Source organism: Bufo bufo, chromosome 5 (assembly GCF_905171765.1).
Source record: "Bufo bufo chromosome 5, aBufBuf1.1, whole genome shotgun sequence".
NCBI classification, from domain to species: Eukaryota; Metazoa; Chordata; class Amphibia; order Anura; family Bufonidae; genus Bufo; species Bufo bufo.
In genome coordinates this window covers 12296922-12315916 of record NC_053393.1, presented here as the reverse complement: position 1 = coordinate 12315916, position 18995 = coordinate 12296922, and the positions used below count along the sequence as shown (strand labels likewise).

General features: G+C 48.7%; 1 protein-coding gene across 1 annotated transcript; it reads right to left on the bottom strand.

Annotated features, from left to right (window-relative positions):
- Positions 1-16369, bottom strand: GFUS (GDP-L-fucose synthase). Its single transcript, XM_040433068.1, has 11 exons — positions 16309-16369; positions 6236-6389; positions 5173-5287; positions 4417-4545; positions 4270-4343; positions 2349-2482; positions 2195-2259; positions 1670-1736; positions 1518-1597; positions 817-916; positions 1-500 (listed from the first exon to the last, which is right to left on the bottom strand). The coding sequence occupies exons 2-11, from the start codon at positions 6376-6378 to the stop codon at positions 445-447; spliced, it is 963 nt and encodes a 320-aa protein (XP_040289002.1). The 5' UTR covers positions 6379-6389; positions 16309-16369; the 3' UTR covers positions 1-444.
- Positions 16370-18995: the final 2626 nt, after the last annotated feature.

Below are 18995 nucleotides of genomic sequence, written 5' to 3'. Positions count from 1 at the left end.
TGCCATCAAAAAATATCATTTAATCAGAGCATTGGACTAAATTTCCACAGGACTACTCCCCCCAACATGTCCACATATAAACAAAGGACGCTGCTGGAGTCTTCTGCGGTGACTATAAATGATCACAATCAATGAGACTGCACAGAAGGGTCATGTGGGCAGCCGGTAGGGACCCCCGCTACAGAAAAGGTCCCTGCTCCAAAAGTAAGTGACCCCCCCCCGGTGCCGATCAGTCAGTGATTTGCATAGATACATAGAATTGTGTAGTTTACGTATAGACAAAGACCCAGGGTCACGTCGGCCCCGTTTGCTGCTGCTGCTCGCCCCCAGGAGAGGATGATGATCCCACAGCAGGAGCCAGAAACCCAAAACCAATAATATCCGCCATGAGTCCGAGTGGCACCCCCGATGTCACCGCGCGGTCCGCGTCTCTCTGGTGTCGGCTCATTTCCTGGCCTGGGCGTAGTTGGCGGTAAACCAGTCACACGTTTCCTGGACGGCTGCAAGGAGAACGTGAGATATCATCAGCGACTGGAAGGAGCCAGTCCAGGACACAGGGACCCGACGGACCCCACGACACCCGAACAGAGCCCACCCTCCCCAGAAAGGTGGAGCCGCGGGGCTTGTTAAAGGGCTCCTCCACTTTTGCACCTAGAAAATAGTCTTGGTTAAAAATCATCTGCTGTTTTATGTGTCTCCATGGTTACAGACTACAAACCATGCCGGTGTAGTCTGACCACCATCCGTCATGTGATCGCTCCCTCCATTATCCTCTGCAGTCCTCACACTGGCGCCCCCCGCTGCTCCATCACTTACCCTGACTAAACGGCGTAAACTTGAAGGCCGGCAGGTATTTCCGCAGTTTGCTGTTGCTCGCCGTCTTCTTGAACTGTCCGTCAGACTTGGTGCTATCAAACTGAGCGAGGGGTTAAGAGAAACCAGGACTGTACATATGTGCAACATGGCCGGAGGGGACTGGGAGTATGACTATCGGGGCTGCAGCTCTGAGTGTGGCTGGAGTACGACTATGGGGACTGCAGCTCCGAGTGTGGCTGGAGCACGACTATGGGGGCTGCAGCTCCGAGTGTGGCTGGAGTACGACTATGGGGGCTGCAGCTCCGAGTGTGGCTGGAGTACGACTATGGGGGCTGCAGCTCCGAGTGTGGCTGGAGTACGACTATGGGGGCTGCAGCTCCGAGTGTGGCTGGAGTACGACTATGGGGGCTGCAGCTCCGAGTGTGGCCGGAGTACGACTATGGGGGCTGCAGCTCCGAGTGTGGCTGGAGTACGACTATGGGGGCTGCAGCTCCGAGTGTGACCGGAGTACGACTATGGGGACTGCAGCTCCGAGTGTGACTGGAGTACAACTGCAGCTCTCTATGGATGAGACTGTAGTATATCAATTGCAAATGCAGCTCTCGTTGTAACTGAAGAGTGATTGCAGCTCTGAATGTGACTGCAGTAAAATAACTGATGTGTCATATCCGCACGGAGCTCCCATTTACATATCAGGATACAAGAACTTCCCCCTTGAAGTCCATGGCGGACACGATGCTCTCGGCAGCCTCCCTGATGGACACCTCGTCCTCCTCCCCCACTGTAATACACAAAGTGATTATAATACACGGTGCAGATCCTACAGCACTCGTCACATACAGCGGAGCCTCACCGGACAGGATGATGGGATCCACCTCATCGTATTCCCGCAGCACCCAGATAAAGAGGCGAGCCAGATCCTGGAGGAAGGAAATCAGCAGCGTGAGTGCAGCTCTGGAGCATAGTACAGGATAAGTACTGTATGTACACAGTGACTGCACCAGCGGAATAGTGAGTGCAGCTCTGGAGTATAATACAGGATGTAACTCAGGATCAGTACAGGATAAGTAATGTATGTACACAGTGACTGCACCAGCAGAATAGTGAGTGCAGCTCTGGAGTATAATACAGGATGTAACTCAGGATCAGTACAGGATAAGTAATGTATGTACACAGTGACTGCACCAGCAGAATAGTGAGTGCAGCTCTGGAGTATAATACAGGATGTAACTCAGGATCAGTACAGGATAAGTAATGTATGTACACAGTGACTGCACCAGCAGAATAGTGAGTGCAGCTCTGGAGTATAATACAGGATAAGTAACGTGTACATATATTCTACATGCAGACTATGGACCTTTACTAGATAAGGACTCACCAGAGAATAGATAAATTGTCGCCGCGGTTTCCCGGTGCCCCAGATGGAGAGTGCGGAGCCGTTTTCTACAATCACATTGTACATTTCAGTTATTTACCGGCTGATGAACAGGAGGAAGAGTCGGGGGCAGATAATGGCGGCAGGAGATGCTCACCTTTGGCCAGATACACCTTGTGGATGAGCCCCGGCAGCACGTGACCGTCCTCAATGTTGAAGTTATCGTGAGGGCCGAAGACGTTGGTGGGGATGACGGCGGTGAACTTACATCCGTGCTGCTCGTGATACGCCCTGCGGTATGAGGAGGGAGGGGGTCACTGCACAGGACGAGGGGTAAGCCGGGTACAGTTGCAAGAAAAAGTATGTGAACCCTTTGGAATGATATGGATTTCTGCACAAATTGGTCATAAAATGTGATCTGATCTTCATCTAAGTCACAACAATAGACAACCACAGTCTGCTTTAACTAATAACACACAAAGAGTTAAATGTTACCATGTTTTTATTGAACACACCATGTAAACATTCACAGTGCAGGTGGGAAAAGTATGTGAACCCCTAGACTAATTTCATCTCCAAGAGCTATTTGGAGTGAGGTGTCAGCCAACTGGAGTCCAATCAATGAGATGAGATTGGAGGTGTTGGTTACAGCTGCCCTGCCCTATAAAAAACACACACCAGTTCTGGGTTTGCTTTTCACAAGAAGCATTGCCTGATGTGAATGATGCCTCGCACAAAAGAGCTCCCAGAAGACCTACGATTAAGAATTGTTGACTTGCATGAAGCTGGAAAGGGTTATAAAAGTATCTCCAAAAGCCTTGCTGTTCATCAGTCCACGGTAAGACAAATCGTCTATAAATGGAGAAAGTTCAGCACTGCTGCTACTCTCCCTAGGAGTGGCCGTCCTGTAAAGATGACTGCAAGAGCACAGCGCAGACTGCTCAATAAGGTGAAGAAGAATCCTAGAGTGTCAGCTAAAGACTTACAGAAGTCTCTGGCATATGCTAACATCCCTGTTAGCGAATCTACGATACATAAAACACTAAACAAGAATGGATTTCATGGGAGGATACCACAGAGGAAGCCACTGCTGTCCAAAACAACATTGCTGCACGTTTACAGTTTGCACAAGAGCACCTGGATGTTCCACAGCAGTACTGGCAAAATATTCTGTGGACAGATGAAACCCAAGTGGAGTTGTTTGGAAGAACCACACAACACTATGTGTGGAGAAAAAGAGGCACAGCACACCAACCTCAAAACCTCATCCCAACTGTGAAGTATGGTGGTGGGGGCATCATGGTTTGGGGCTGCTTCGCTGCGTCAGGGCCTGGACGGATTGCTATCATCGAAGGAAAAATGAATTCCCAAGTTTATCAAGACATTTTGCAGGAGAACTTAAGACCATCTGTCCACCAGCTGAAGCTCATCAGAAGATGGGTGTTGCAACAGGACAACGACCCAAAGCATAGAAGTAAATCAACAACAGAATGGCTTAAACAGAAGAACCTTCTGGAGTGGCCCAGTCAGAGTCCTGACCTCAACCCGATGGAGATGCTGTGGCATGACCTCAAGAAAGCGATTCACACCAGACATCCCAAGAATATTGCTGAACTGAAACAGTTCTGTAAAGAGGAATGGCCAAGAATTACTCCTGACCGTTGTGCACGTCTGATCTGCAACTACAGGAAACGTTTGGTTGAAGTTATTGCTGCCAAAGGAGGTTCAACCAGGTATTAAATCCAAGGGTTCACATACATTTTCCACCTGCATTGTGAATGTTTACATGGTGTGTTCAATATAAACATGGTAACATTTAACTCTGTGTGTGTTATTAGTTTAAGCCGACTGTGATTGTCTATTGTTGTGACTTAGATGAAGATCAGATCACATTTTATGTCCAATTTGTGCAGAAATCCACATCATTCCAAAGGGTTCACATACTTTTTCTTGCAACTGTATATACCATAGGGAAAACTCTGGGATCGTATGTAGCTCCACGTGGGGCCCCTCACCACATGGGCCCTATAGCAGCCCCTCCGCACACACCGATGTCAGACCCCTGGAGTTTACGTTACCTGTTCTGGACGTCGATCATCCTCTTGGCATAGGAGTAGCCGAAATTCGACCCGTGTGGGGGCCCGAGGTGAATCTGCAGGAAGGGGCGGGATGAGAGCGGGCAGCAATAAGTGGCGGTCAGATGACACGTGACAGGGGGCACTTACCATGGTCTCATCTATGGGGTAGGTGGTCTTGTCTGGGAAGATGCAGGTGGAGAGGCAGGAGACAACCTTCTGGACCCCCAGCTCGTACGAGGTATGCAGCACATTGTCATTAATGTGGAGGTTCTTCCTCTAGGACAGGAAACAAGATCAGATCTGGGGGCTCAGCATCTAAAAAGTATTCACACCCCTCACTAACTGTGTTAGGGGGCGCTAGAGAGCGACCTGTGACAACCCGGCAGGAAACACAAGCTGAGATGGGAGGGAGAGTGAGGCAAGTGTCTGTACTCTAGTCATATCCAGAGCTGCATTCAAATTTTTCATACTCCAGCCACACCCAGGGCTGCATTTAAATTTTTCATACTCCAGCCACACCCAGGGCTGCATTCAAATTTTTCATACTCCAGCCACATCCAGAGCTCCATTCAAATTTTTCATACTCCAGCCACATCCAGAGCTCCATCCACAGTACCCATACTCCAGCCACATCCAGAGCTCCATCCACAGTACCTATACTCCAGCCACATCCAGAGCTCCATCTACAGTACCTATACTCCAGCCACATCCAGAGCTCCATCTACAGTGCCTATACTCCAGCCACATCCAAAGCTGCATTCACAATTCTTATGTTATAGTCACACCTAGCTGTGACACATATGAAGAGAAAGCAACAAAGCTACTACAACTCCCATCATGTCATCCTGGTGGAGTACAGTAACTCCATATTACAGTCTCTTATGTGCCGTGGACGCGTCTTACCAGGAAATCCAGGTTATACTTCATGTTACGGAAGAGTCCGCCCACCATGGCGGCCAGGTGGATGACGTGGGTGGGCCTGTGCTTCTCAAACAGCGCTCGAGTGTCTGCAGCGTCCCTGCAAGGAACCAGAGAGGATTATAGAGGATGACTACTGCCAGAGACAGTATAGAACATGCATACAAGTGGTAACCACCGGCAGCTCCTGTAGACACCAGTGATGACCACCAAGAAGCCCCAGAAGACACCAGTGAAGACCACCAGATGGCTCCTGTAGACACCAGTAACGACCATCGGGCGGCTCCAGTAGACACCAGTGATGACCACCGGGCGGCTCCTGTAGACACCAATGATGACCACCGGGCAGCTCCTGTAGACGCCAATGATGACCACCGGGCAGCTCCTGTAGACGCCAATGATGACCACCGGGCAGCTCCTGTAGACGCCAATGATGACGACCGGGCGGCTCCAGTAGACACCAGTGATAACCACCGGGCAGCTCCTGTAGACACCAATGATGACCACCGGGCGGCTCCTGTAGACACCAATGATGACCCCTGGGCAGCTTCTGTAGACACCAATGATGACCACCGGGCAGCTCCTGTAGACACCAATGATGACCACCGGGCAGCTCCTGTAGACACCAATGATGACTACCGGGCGGCTCCTGTAGAAACCAATGATGACCACCGGGCGGCTCCTGTAGAAACCAATGATGACCACCGGGCAGCTCCTGTAGACACCAATGATGACCACAGGGCGGCACCTGTAGACGCCAATGATGACCACCGGGCGGCTCCTGTAGACACCAATGATGACCACCAATGATGACCACCGGGCGGCTCCTGTAGACACCAATGATGACCACCGGGCGGCTCCTGTAGACACCAATGATGACCACCGGGCGGCTCCTGTAGACACCAATGATGACCACCAATGATGACCACCGGGCAGCTCCTGTAGACACCAATGATGACCACCGGGCGGCTCCTGTAGACACCAATGATGACCACAGGGCAGCTCCTGTAGACACCAATGAAGGGCACCGAGAATCTCCTGCACTCACGTGAGGTCAGCATCTTTGGATGATAAGAAGATCCATTCCTCGTCCGACCGTCCCTCTCCATCCGCCACAACCTTCTCAATGGCTTTCCCCACCAGGCCGGAGCCTCCGGTCACGAGAATTCTCTTTGGTTTATTTTCCGCCATAGTGATTTATACTGTAGAAAAACATCACAGATCACAGTTACTCCACCCCTTCACATGACATCACAACTCATGTTACTCCACGCCCTCACATGACATCACAGTTCACGTTACTCCACCCACTCAGGTATTCATAGATCTTCTAGCGCAGCCATTACAGGGTCTGCAGATGATAAATGATACCTGATGAAGCATTTTTAACATGTCATCCAGTGTGGCGCCCTGTGAATCCCTTTCTCTGGCATCCTGAACTCCGCTTAATAAAGACCCTGAAAGGAATCTAAACGTTTCTGCTCCTTCGCTCATACTGCACGGCCCATGGAGGTGACCGTCTTTACTGAAGTTCTGGAATTCTGTTCATGAACCAAGAGGCTGACAATGAAGAGCAGTAAGTCTCACAATATACTGAAGTGGTAGTGATCTGGGGGGGGGTCTGCCACCAGGCGTGCTGTCTGGCCAGGTGCTCTGTCCTCTTCTCCCTGTAGAGGTGACGCGTTTCAGGGTGTGGTCCTCCGCCACTGACTGAACATAACTTTCCAGGATGTGGGTGGAGGACAGGCCAGGTGCATAATAGAGCTTTCTAATAGTCTTTGTGTTACAATTCCTCGTTACTTTAAGATCTCAGCTTGCTGTCAGTGAATTGTGAGCATCACATGTACATCCTAAGGCTAAAACGTGTAAAGAAGTAATAGCGGTCACGGCAGAGGGTTTGTTACAATGTGTCTGTTCTAGACAGTCCTCTGGTATATAAACATCCTGGACTCCAGACTGATCAGAACCCGATCCTTCCACTGATAAAAATACCAGCTAAAAATGGTTGTCAGCCTTTTCCCTCATGGGTTGTCAGCTCGCTTACTTCGACTCCTGAATGATGAATCTCCCCAGTTATGTAGCACTAAATGCTGCTGCTCCTGCGCTGCTCATAAGAGAGACACTGCAGCTCCGCAGCGTCAGGACGAGGATGTGACACTGACAGATGGGCGACAACCAGCAGTACTGCCATCAGAACGGTGAAAGGGGTTGTCACCCTACACTCGGCCATGTAAACCACCTGTAATGGCAGAGATATTGGTGCTAACCCAGCTTTCCCAGAAACAGATATAATAAGTAGGACGCCAAATGGTGATTTTAATAGCATTTCAGAGAAGGACAGACCCAAGACTGTATTCTCCTGTCCTACAGTCATCCTCTCCCCTGAAATAGCTGATAACAGGGGGCAATAGACTGTATTCTCCTGTCCTACAGTCATCCTATCCCCTGAAATGGCTGATAACAGGGAGCAATAGACTGTATTCTCCAGTCCTACAGTCATCCTCTCCCCTGAAATGGCTGATAACAGGGGGCAATAGACTGTATTCTCCTGTCCTACAGTCATCCTCTCCCCTGAAATGGCTGATAACAGGGGGCAATAGACTGTATTCTCCTGTCCTACAGTCATCCTCTCCCCTGAAATGGCTGATAACAGGAAGCAATAGACTGTATTCTCCTGTCCTACAGTCATCCTCTCCCCTGAAATGGCTGATAACAGGGGGCAATAGACTGTATTCTCCTGTCCTACAGTCATCCTCTCCCCTGAAATGGCTGATAACAGGGAGCAATAGACTGTATTCTCCTGTCCTACAGTCATCCTCTCCCCTGAAATGGCTGATAACAGGGGGCAATAGACTGTATTCTCCTGTCCTACAGTCATCCTCTCCCCTGAAATAGCTGATAACAGGGGGCAATAGATTGTATTCTCCTGTCCTACAGTCATCCTCTCCCCTGAAATAGCTGATAACAGGGGGCAATAGACTGTATTCTCCTGTCCTACAGTCATCCTATCCCCTGAAATGGCTGATAACAGGGAGCAATAGACTGTATTCTCCAGTCCTACAGTCATCCTCTCCCCTGAAATGGCTGATAACAGGGGGCAATAGACTGTATTCTCCTGTCCTACAGTCATCCTCTCCCCTGAAATGGCTGATAACAGGGAGCAATAGACTGTATTCTCCTGTCCTACAGTCATCCTCTCCCCTGAAATGGCTGATAACAGGGGGCAATAGACTGTATTCTCCTGTCCTACAGTCATCCTCTCCCCTGAAATAGCTGATAACAGGGGGCAATAGATTGTATTCTCCTGTCCTACAGTCATCCTCTCCCCTGAAATGGCTGATAACAGGGGGCAATAGACTGTATTCTCCTGTCCTACAGTCATCCTCTCCCCTGAAATGGCTGATAACAGGGGGCAATAGATTGTATTCTCCTGTCCTACAGTCATCCTCTCCCCTGAAATGGCTGATAACAGGGGGCAATAGACTGTATTCTCCTGTCCTACAGTCATCCTCTCCCCTGAAATGTCTGATAACAGGGGGCAATAGATTGTATTCTCCTGTCCTACAGTCATCCTCTCCCCTGAAATGGCTGATAACAGTAAGCAATAGACTGTATTCTCCTGTCCTAGAGTCATCCTCTCCCCTGAAATGGGTGATAACAGGGAGCAATAGATTGTATTCTCCTGTCCTACAGTCATCCTCTCCCCTGAAATGGCTGATAACAGGGGGCAATAGACGGTATTCTCCTGTCCTACAGTCATCCTCTCCCCTGAAATGGCTGATAACAGGGAGCAATAGATTGTATTCTCCTGTCCTACAGTTATCCGATCTCCTGAAATGGCTGATAACAGGAGCAATAGACTGTATTCTCCTGTCCTACAGTCATCCTCTCCCCTGAAATGGCTGATAACAGGGGGCAATATACTGTATTCTCCTGTCCTACAGTCATCCTCTCCTCTGAAATGGCTGATAACATGGGGCAATAGACTGTATTCTCCTGTCCTACAGTCATCCTCTCCCCTGAAATGGCTGATAACAGGGGGCAATAGATTGTATTCTCCTGTCCTACAGTCATCCTCTCCCCTGAAATGGCTGATAACAGGGGGCAATAGACTGTATTCTCCTGTCCTACAGTCATCCTCTCCCCTGAAATGGCTGATAACAGGGGGCAATATACTGTATTCTCCTGTCCTACAGTCATCCTCTCCCCTGAAATGTCTGATAACAGGGAGCAATAGACTGTATTCTCCTGTCCTACAGTCATCCTCTCCTCTGAAATGGCTGATAACAGGGGGCAATAGACTGTATTCTCCTGTCCTACAGTCATCCTCTCCCCTGAAATGGCTGATAACAGGGGGCAATAGACTGTATTCTCCTGTCCTACAGTCATCCTCTCCCCTGAAATGGCTGATAACAGGGGGCAATAGACTGTATTCTCCTGTCCTACAGTCGTCCTCTCCCCTGAAATGGCTGATAACAGGGGGCAATAGACTGTATTCTCCTGTCCTACAGTCATCCTCTCCCCTGAAATGACTAATAACAGGGGGCAATAGACTGTATTCTCCGGTCCTACAGTCATCCTCTCCCTGAAATGGCTGATAACAGGGGGCAATAGACTGTATTCTCCTGTCCTACAGTCATGCTCTTCCCTGAAATGGCTGATAACAGGGGGCAATAGACTGTATTCTCCTGTCCTACAGTCATCCTCTCCCCTGAAATGGCTGATAACAGGGGGCAATAGACTGTATTCTCCTGTCCTACAGTCATCCTCTCCCCTGAAATGGCTGATAACAGGGAGCAATAGACTGTATTCTCCTGTCCTACAGTCATCCTCTCCCCTGAAATGGCTGATAACAGGGGGCAATAGACTGTATTCTCCTGTCCTACAGTCATCCTCTCCTCTGAAATGGCTGATAACAGGGGGCAATAGACTGTATTCTCCTGTCCTACAGTCATCCTCTCCCCTGAAATGGCTGATAACAGGGGGCAATAGACTGTATTCTCCTGTCCTACAGTCATCCTCTCCCCTGAAATGGCTGATAACAGGGGGCAATAGACTGTATTCTCCTGTCCTACAGTCATCCTCTCCCCTGAAATGGCTGATAACAGGGAGCAATAGACTGTATTCTCCTGTCCTACAGTCATCCTCTCCCCTGAAATGGCTGATAACAGGGGGCAATAGACTGTATTCTCCTGTCCTACAGTCATCCTCTCCCCTGAAATGGCTGATAACAGGGGGCAATAGATTGTATTCTCCTGTCCTACAGTTATCCTCTCCCCTGAAATGGCTGATAACAGGAGGCAATAGACTGTATTCTCCTGTCCTACAGTCATCCTCTCCTCTGAAATGGCTGATAACAGGGAGCAATAGACTGTATTCTCCTGTCCTACAGTCATCCTCTCCCCTGAAATGGCTGATAACAGGGAGCAATAGACTGTATTCTCCTGTCCTACAGTCATCCTCTCCCCTGAAATGGCTGATAACAGGGAGCAATAGACTGTATTCTCCTGTCCTACAGTCATCCTCTCCCCTGAAATGGCTGATAACAGGGAGCAATAGACTGTATTCTCCTGTCCTACAGTCATCCTCTCCCCTGAAATGGCTGATAACAGGGGGCAATAGACTGTATTCTCCTGTCCTACAGTCATCCTCTCCCCTGAAATGGCTGATAACAGGGGGCAATAGATTGTATTCTCCTGTCCTACAGTTATCCTCTCCCCTGAAATGGCTGATAACAGGAGGCAATAGACTGTATTCTCCTGTCCTACAGTCATCCTCTCCTCTGAAATGGCTGATAACAGGGAGCAATAGACTGTATTCTCCTGTCCTACAGTCATCCTCTCCCCTGTAATGGCTGATAACAGGAGCAATAGACTGTATTCTCCTGTCCTACAGTCATCCTCTCCCCTGAAATGGCTGATAACAGGGGGCAATAGACTGTATTCTCCTGTCCTACAGTCATCCTCTCCCCTGAAATGGCTGATAACAGGGAGCAATAGACTGTATTCTCCTGTCCTACAGTCATCCTCTCCTCTGAAATGGCTGATAACAGGTAGCAATAGACTGTATTCTCCTGTCCTACAGTCATCCTCTCCCCTGAAATGGCTGATAACAGGGGGCAATAGACTGTATTCTCCTGTCCTACAGTCATCCTCTCCCCTGAAATGTCTGATAACAGGGGGCAATAGATTGTATTCTCCTGTCCTACAGTCATCCTCTCCCCTGAAATGGCTGATAACAGTAAGCAATAGACTGTATTCTCCTGTCCTAGAGTCATCCTCTCCCCTGAAATGGGTGATAACAGGGAGCAATAGATTGTATTCTCCTGTCCTACAGTCATCCTCTCCCCTGAAATGGCTGATAACAGGGGGCAATAGACGGTATTCTCCTGTCCTACAGTCATCCTCTCCCCTGAAATGGCTGATAACAGGGAGCAATAGATTGTATTCTCCTGTCCTACAGTTATCCGATCTCCTGAAATGGCTGATAACAGGAGCAATAGACTGTATTCTCCTGTCCTACAGTCATCCTCTCCCCTGAAATGGCTGATAACAGGGGGCAATATACTGTATTCTCCTGTCCTACAGTCATCCTCTCCTCTGAAATGGCTGATAACATGGGGCAATAGACTGTATTCTCCTGTCCTACAGTCATCCTCTCCCCTGAAATGGCTGATAACAGGGGGCAATAGATTGTATTCTCCTGTCCTACAGTCATCCTCTCCCCTGAAATGGCTGATAACAGGGGGCAATAGACTGTATTCTCCTGTCCTACAGTCATCCTCTCCCCTGAAATGGCTGATAACAGGGGGCAATATACTGTATTCTCCTGTCCTACAGTCATCCTCTCCTCTGAAATGGCTGATAACAGGGGGCAATAGACTGTATTCTCCTGTCCTACAGTCATCCTCTCCCCTGAAATGGCTGATAACAGGGGGCAATAGACTGTATTCTCCTGTCCTACAGTCATCCTCTCCCCTGAAATGGCTGATAACAGGGGGCAATAGACTGTATTCTCCTGTCCTACAGTCGTCCTCTCCCCTGAAATGGCTGATAACAGGGGGCAATAGACTGTATTCTCCTGTCCTACAGTCATCCTCTCCCCTGAAATGACTAATAACAGGGGGCAATAGACTGTATTCTCCGGTCCTACAGTCATCCTCTCCCTGAAATGGCTGATAACAGGGGGCAATAGACTGTATTCTCCTGTCCTACAGTCATGCTCTTCCCTGAAATGGCTGATAACAGGGGGCAATAGACTGTATTCTCCTGTCCTACAGTCATCCTCTCCCCTGAAATGGCTGATAACAGGGGGCAATAGACTGTATTCTCCTGTCCTACAGTCATCCTCTCCCCTGAAATGGCTGATAACAGGGAGCAATAGACTGTATTCTCCTGTCCTACAGTCATCCTCTCCCCTGAAATGGCTGATAACAGGGGGCAATAGACTGTATTCTCCTGTCCTACAGTCATCCTCTCCTCTGAAATGGCTGATAACAGGGGGCAATAGACTGTATTCTCCTGTCCTACAGTCATCCTCTCCCCTGAAATGGCTGATAACAGGGGGCAATAGACTGTATTCTCCTGTCCTACAGTCATCCTCTCCCCTGAAATGGCTGATAACAGGGGGCAATAGACTGTATTCTCCTGTCCTACAGTCATCCTCTCCCCTGAAATGGCTGATAACAGGGAGCAATAGACTGTATTCTCCTGTCCTACAGTCATCCTCTCCCCTGAAATGGCTGATAACAGGGGGCAATAGACTGTATTCTCCTGTCCTACAGTCATCCTCTCCCCTGAAATGGCTGATAACAGGGGGCAATAGATTGTATTCTCCTGTCCTACAGTTATCCTCTCCCCTGAAATGGCTGATAACAGGAGGCAATAGACTGTATTCTCCTGTCCTACAGTCATCCTCTCCTCTGAAATGGCTGATAACAGGGAGCAATAGACTGTATTCTCCTGTCCTACAGTCATCCTCTCCCCTGAAATGGCTGATAACAGGGAGCAATAGACTGTATTCTCCTGTCCTACAGTCATCCTCTCCCCTGAAATGGCTGATAACAGGGAGCAATAGACTGTATTCTCCTGTCCTACAGTCATCCTCTCCCCTGAAATGGCTGATAACAGGGAGCAATAGACTGTATTCTCCTGTCCTACAGTCATCCTCTCCCCTGAAATGGCTGATAACAGGGGGCAATAGACTGTATTCTCCTGTCCTACAGTCATCCTCTCCCCTGAAATGGCTGATAACAGGGGGCAATAGATTGTATTCTCCTGTCCTACAGTTATCCTCTCCCCTGAAATGGCTGATAACAGGAGGCAATAGACTGTATTCTCCTGTCCTACAGTCATCCTCTCCTCTGAAATGGCTGATAACAGGGAGCAATAGACTGTATTCTCCTGTCCTACAGTCATCCTCTCCCCTGTAATGGCTGATAACAGGGGGCAATAGACTGTATTCTCCTGTCCTACAGTCATCCTCTCCCCTGAAATGGCTGATAACAGGGGGCAATAGACTGTATTCTCCTGTCCTACAGTCATCCTCTCCCCTGAAATGGCTGATAACAGGGAGCAATAGACTGTATTCTCCTGTCCTACAGTCATCCTCTCCTCTGAAATGGCTGATAACAGGTAGCAATAGACTGTATTCTCCTGTCCTACAGTCATCCTCTCCCCTGAAATGGCTGATAACAGAGGGCAATAGACTGTATTCTCCTGTCCTACAGTCATCCTCTCCCCTGAAATGGCTGATAACAGGGGGCAATAGACTGTATTCTCCTGTCCTACAGTCATCCTCTCCCCTGAAATGGCCGATAACAGAGGGCAATAGACTGTATTCTCCTGTCCTACAGTCATCCTCTCCCCTGAAATGTCTGATAACAGGAGGCAATAGACTGTATTCTCCTGTCCTACAGTCATCCTCTCCCCTGAAATGGCTGATAACAGGGAGCAATAGACTGTATTCTCCTGTCCTACAGTCATCCTCTCCCTGAAATGGCTGATAACAGGGAGCAATAGACTGTATTCTCCTGTCCTACAGTCATCCTCTCCCCTGAAATGGCTGATAACAGGGAGCAATAGACTGTATTCTCCTGTCCTACAGTCATCCTCTCCCCTGAAATGGCTGATAACAGGGAGCAATAGACTGTATTCTCCTGTCCTACAGTCATCCTCTCCCCTGAAATGGCTGATAACAGGGGCAATAGACTGTATTCTCCTGTCCTACAGTCATCCTCTCCCCTGAAATGGCTGATAACAGGAGGCAATAGACTGTATTCTCCTGTCCTACAGTCATCCTCTCCCTGAAATGGCTGATAACAGGGAGCAATAGACTGTATTCTCCTGTCCTACAGTCATCCTCTCCCCTGAAATGGCTGATAACAGGGGGCAATAGACTGTATTCTCCTGTCCTACAGTCATCCTCTCCCCTGAAATGGCTGATAACAGGGGGCAATAGACTGTATTCTCCTGTCCTACAGTCATCCTCTCCCCTGAAATGGCTGATAACAGGGAGCAATAGACTGTATTCTCCTGTCCTACAGTCATCCTCTCCTCTGAAATGGCTGATAACAGGTAGCAATAGACTGTATTCTCCTGTCCTACAGTCATCCTCTCCCCTGAAATGGCTGATAACAGAGGGCAATAGACTGTATTCTCCTGTCCTACAGTCATCCTCTCCCCTGAAATGGCTGATAACAGGGGGCAATAGACTGTATTCTCCTGTCCTACAGTCATCCTCTCCCCTGAAATGGCCGATAACAGAGGGCAATAGACTGTATTCTCCTGTCCTACAGTCATCCTCTCCCCTGAAATGTCTGATAACAGGAGGCAATAGACTGTATTCTCCTGTCCTACAGTCATCCTCTCCCCTGAAATGGCTGATAACAGGGAGCAATAGATTGTATTCTCCTGTCCTACAGTCATCCTCTGCCCTGAAATGGCTGATAATAGGGGGCAATAGATTGTATTCTCCTGTCCTACAGTCATCCTCTCCCCTGAAATGGCTGATAACAGGGAGCAATAGACTGTATTCTCCTGTCCTACAGTCATCCTCTCCCCTGAAATGGCTGATAACAGAGAGCAATAGACTGTATTCTCCTGTCCTACAGTCATCCTCTCCCCTGAAATGGCTGATAACAGGGAGCAATAGACTGTATTCTCCTGTCCTACAGTCATCCTCTCCCCTGAAATGGCTGATAACAGGGAGCAATAGACTGTATTCTCCTGTCCTACAGTCATCCTCTTCCCTGAAATGGCTGATAACAGGGGGCAATAGACTGTATTCTCCTGTCCTACAGTCATCCTCTCCCCTGAAATGGCTGATAACAGGGGGCAATAGATTGTATTCTCCTGTCCTACAGTCATCCTCTCCCCTGAAATGGCTGATAACAGGGGGCAATAGACTGTATTCTCCTGTCCTACAGTCATCCTCTCCCCACCCTGAAATGGCTGATATCAGGGAGCAATAGACTGTATTCTCCTGTCCTACAGTCATCCTCTCCCCTGAAATGGCTGATAACAGAGAGCAATAGACTGTATTCTCCCGTCCTACAGTCATCCTTTCCCCTGAAATGGCTGATAACAGGGGGCAATAGACTGTATTCTCCTGTCCTACAGTCATCCTCTCCCCTGAAATGGCTGATAACAGGGGGCAATAGATTGTATTCTCCTGTCCTACAGTCATCCTCTCCCCTGAAATGGCTGATAACAGGGGGCAATAGACTGTATTCTCCTGTCCTACAGTCATCCTCTCCCCTGAAATGGCTGATAACAGGGGGCAATAGACTGTATTCTCCTGTCCTACAGTCATCCTCTCCCCTGAAATGGCTGATAACAGGGGACAATAGACTGTATTCTCCTGTCCTACAGTCATCCTCTCCCCTGAAATGGCTGATAACAGGGGGCAATAGACTGTATTCTCCTGTCCTACAGTCATCCTCTCCCCTGAAATGGCTGATAACAGGGAGCAATAGACTGTATTCTCCTGTCCTACAGTCGTCCTCTCCCCTGACATGGCTGATAACAGATAGTCGGGGGGGGTGACGTGTCCCTTATCGGCCGCCCTCCGCTCCGGTGTCTTCCCCGGTGATGTCCACCCCCCACCGTACACGTCGCTCACCTGCTGCTCTCTCCCTCATTCAGTCCACAGGCTGCACTTCCGGGTGTGACGTGTGCAGGGAATGCCGGGAGCTGTAGTCCAGACACACCCACTACTTAACCCCTGCAGTGACGGGGAGAATTCACCTGACTATATGTGAGTTGTAATAATCCTGTGTTTGATATTATAATTAGAGATGAGCGAATTTCATATTTGCCCTGCATAACGGAAGCGGGACGGATCCGTTCTGCTGCCCATAGACTTCTATTAAGACGGAAAGCAAAACGGAAAGCGGTTTAAAGGCTTCCGTTTTGCATTCCGTCATAATACAAGTCTATGGGGCAGCATAACGGATCCGTCCTTCCGTCTTATGGATTCCGTTATTTTCTTTTATAACCATTTTATAAAGCCATAACAAAGTCCAGAACGCAGATGTGATCCCACCCTAATCCGTTCAAAATAACGGAAAGTAAATAAATAACGGAAAAGCCAACAGACACTAACGGAAAGCATATTTTCTGTCTTTTTAACAGACATCCGTTCGCTTTCCGTTATGTTCCGTTATTCATTGTTTTTATTCATCCGTTTATTTTTTTTCAAATTTCATTTGAGCATGCTCAGAAAAAAAAACGGAACAGAAATACGGATTGCATAACGGATCACATACAATCCGTTACAATCCGTCACTCATTGACTTTAATGCAATACAAAACGGATCCGTCAGAAATCCGTTATTTTAGACGGGAGCAAAAGTCCTGCATGTAGGATTGTCACCATCTTGGTATTTCGGCTGAGGGCTCCAGTTCGGCGACAGAAGATTTTCGGAGGTCTATATATACCATGACAGGGGTGGGCGAGGGGGGTGCGTGCAGCTGTCATGTCCGCAAAATATCAGAAATAAATAAGTAGCCAAATATAAGATGGAAGGATCCTGTGATATGTGCAGACACGGAGCGGCCGCCTGCTTCTTCAGCCCATGGATGTAACAGCGGGGGTCCCAGATCAGAGGGAGGACCCCAACCTGTATGATAGCCTCTTATGTTCCCCCCACACACAATATGTGCCCCTCACAGTAGATATGCCCATATATGTGCCCAATCACAGTAGTTATGCCAGATATGTGCCCCTCACAGTAGATATGTTCAGATATGTGCCCCTCACAGTAGTTATGTCCAGATATGTGCCCCCTCACAGTAGTTATGGCCAGATATGTGCCCCCTCGCAGTAGTTATGTCCAGATATGTGCCCCCTCACAGTAGTTATGCCCAGATATGTGCCCCCTCACAGTAGTTATGTCCAGATATGTGCCCCCTCACAGTAGTTATGCCCAGATATGTGCCCCTCACAGTAGTTATGCCCAGATATGTGCCTCACAGTAGATATGCCCAGATATGTGCCCCCTCACAGGAGTTATGTCCAGATATGTGCCCCTCACAGGAGTTATGCCCAGATATGTGCCCCTCACAGTAGTTATATCCAGATATGTGCCCCTCACAGTAGTTATGTCCAGATATGTGCCCCTCATAGTAGTTATGTCCAGATATGTGCCCCTCACAGTAGTTATGTCCAGATATGTGCCCCTCACAGTAGTTATGTCCAGATATGTGCCCCTTGCAGTAGTTATGTCCAGATATGTGCCTCCTCTCAGGAGTTATGCCCAGATATGTGCCCCCTCACAGTATTTATATCCAGATATGTGCCCCTCACAGTAGTTATGCCCAGATATGTGCCCCTCACAGTAGTTATGTCCATATATGTGCCCCTCACAGTAGTTATGGCCAGATATGTGCCTCCTCTCAGGAGTTATGCCCAGATATGTGCCTCACAGTAGATATGCCCAGATATGTGCCCCCTCACAGGAGTTATGGCCAGATGTGCCCCCTCACAGTAGTTATGTCCAGATATGTGCCCCCTCACAGTAGTTATGCCCAGATATGTGCCCTCTCACAGTAGTTATGGCCAGATATGTGCCCCTCACATTAGTTATGTCCAGTTATGTGCCCCCTAACAGTAGTTATGCCCAGATATATCCCCCTCACAGTAGTTATTCCCAGTTATGTGCCCCCTCACAGTAGTTATGCCCAGATATGTGCCCCTCACAGTAGTTATGTCCAGATATGTGCCCCTTCACAGTAGATATGCCCAGATATATGCCCCCTCACAGTCGTTATGCCCAGATATGTGCCCCCTCACAGGAGTTATGGCCAGATGTGCCCCCTCACAGTAGTTATGTCCAGATATGTGCCCCCTCACAGTAGTTATGCCCAGATATGTGCCCTCTCACAGTAGTTATTCCCAGTTATGTGCCCCCTCACAGTAGTTATGCCCAGATATGTGCCCCTCACAGTAGTTATGTCCAGATATGTGCCCCTTCACAGTAGATATGCCCAGATATATGCCCCCTCACAGTAGTTATGCCCAGATATGTGCCCCCTCACAGTAGTTATGGCCAGATATGTGCCCCCTCACAGTAGCTATGGCCAGTTATGTGCCCCCTCATAGTAGTTATGGCCAGATATGTGCCCCCTCACAGTAGCTATGGCCAGTTATGTGCCCCTCACAGTAGTTATGCCCAGATATGTGCCCCTCACAGTAGTTATGCCCAGATATGTGCCCCTCTCAGGAGTTATGCCCAGATATGTGCCCCCTCATAGTAGTTATGTCCAGATATTTGCCCCTCACAGTAGTTATGCCCAGATATGTGCCCC

Excerpts from the sequence above, each read along its gene's own strand:
- GFUS (XM_040433068.1), bottom strand. The coding sequence starts at position 6,378 with ATGGCGGAAAATAAACCAAAGAGAATTCTCGTGACCGGAGGCTCCGGC. Across the intron at positions 5,288-6,235 it reads TCCAAAGATGCTGACCTCAC|GGACGCTGCAGACACTCGAG; the intron begins GTGAGTGCAGGA and ends GGTTCCTTGCAG. Across the intron at positions 4,546-5,172 it reads AGTATAACCTGGATTTCCTG|AGGAAGAACCTCCACATTAA; the intron begins GTAAGACGCGTC and ends TTCCTGTCCTAG.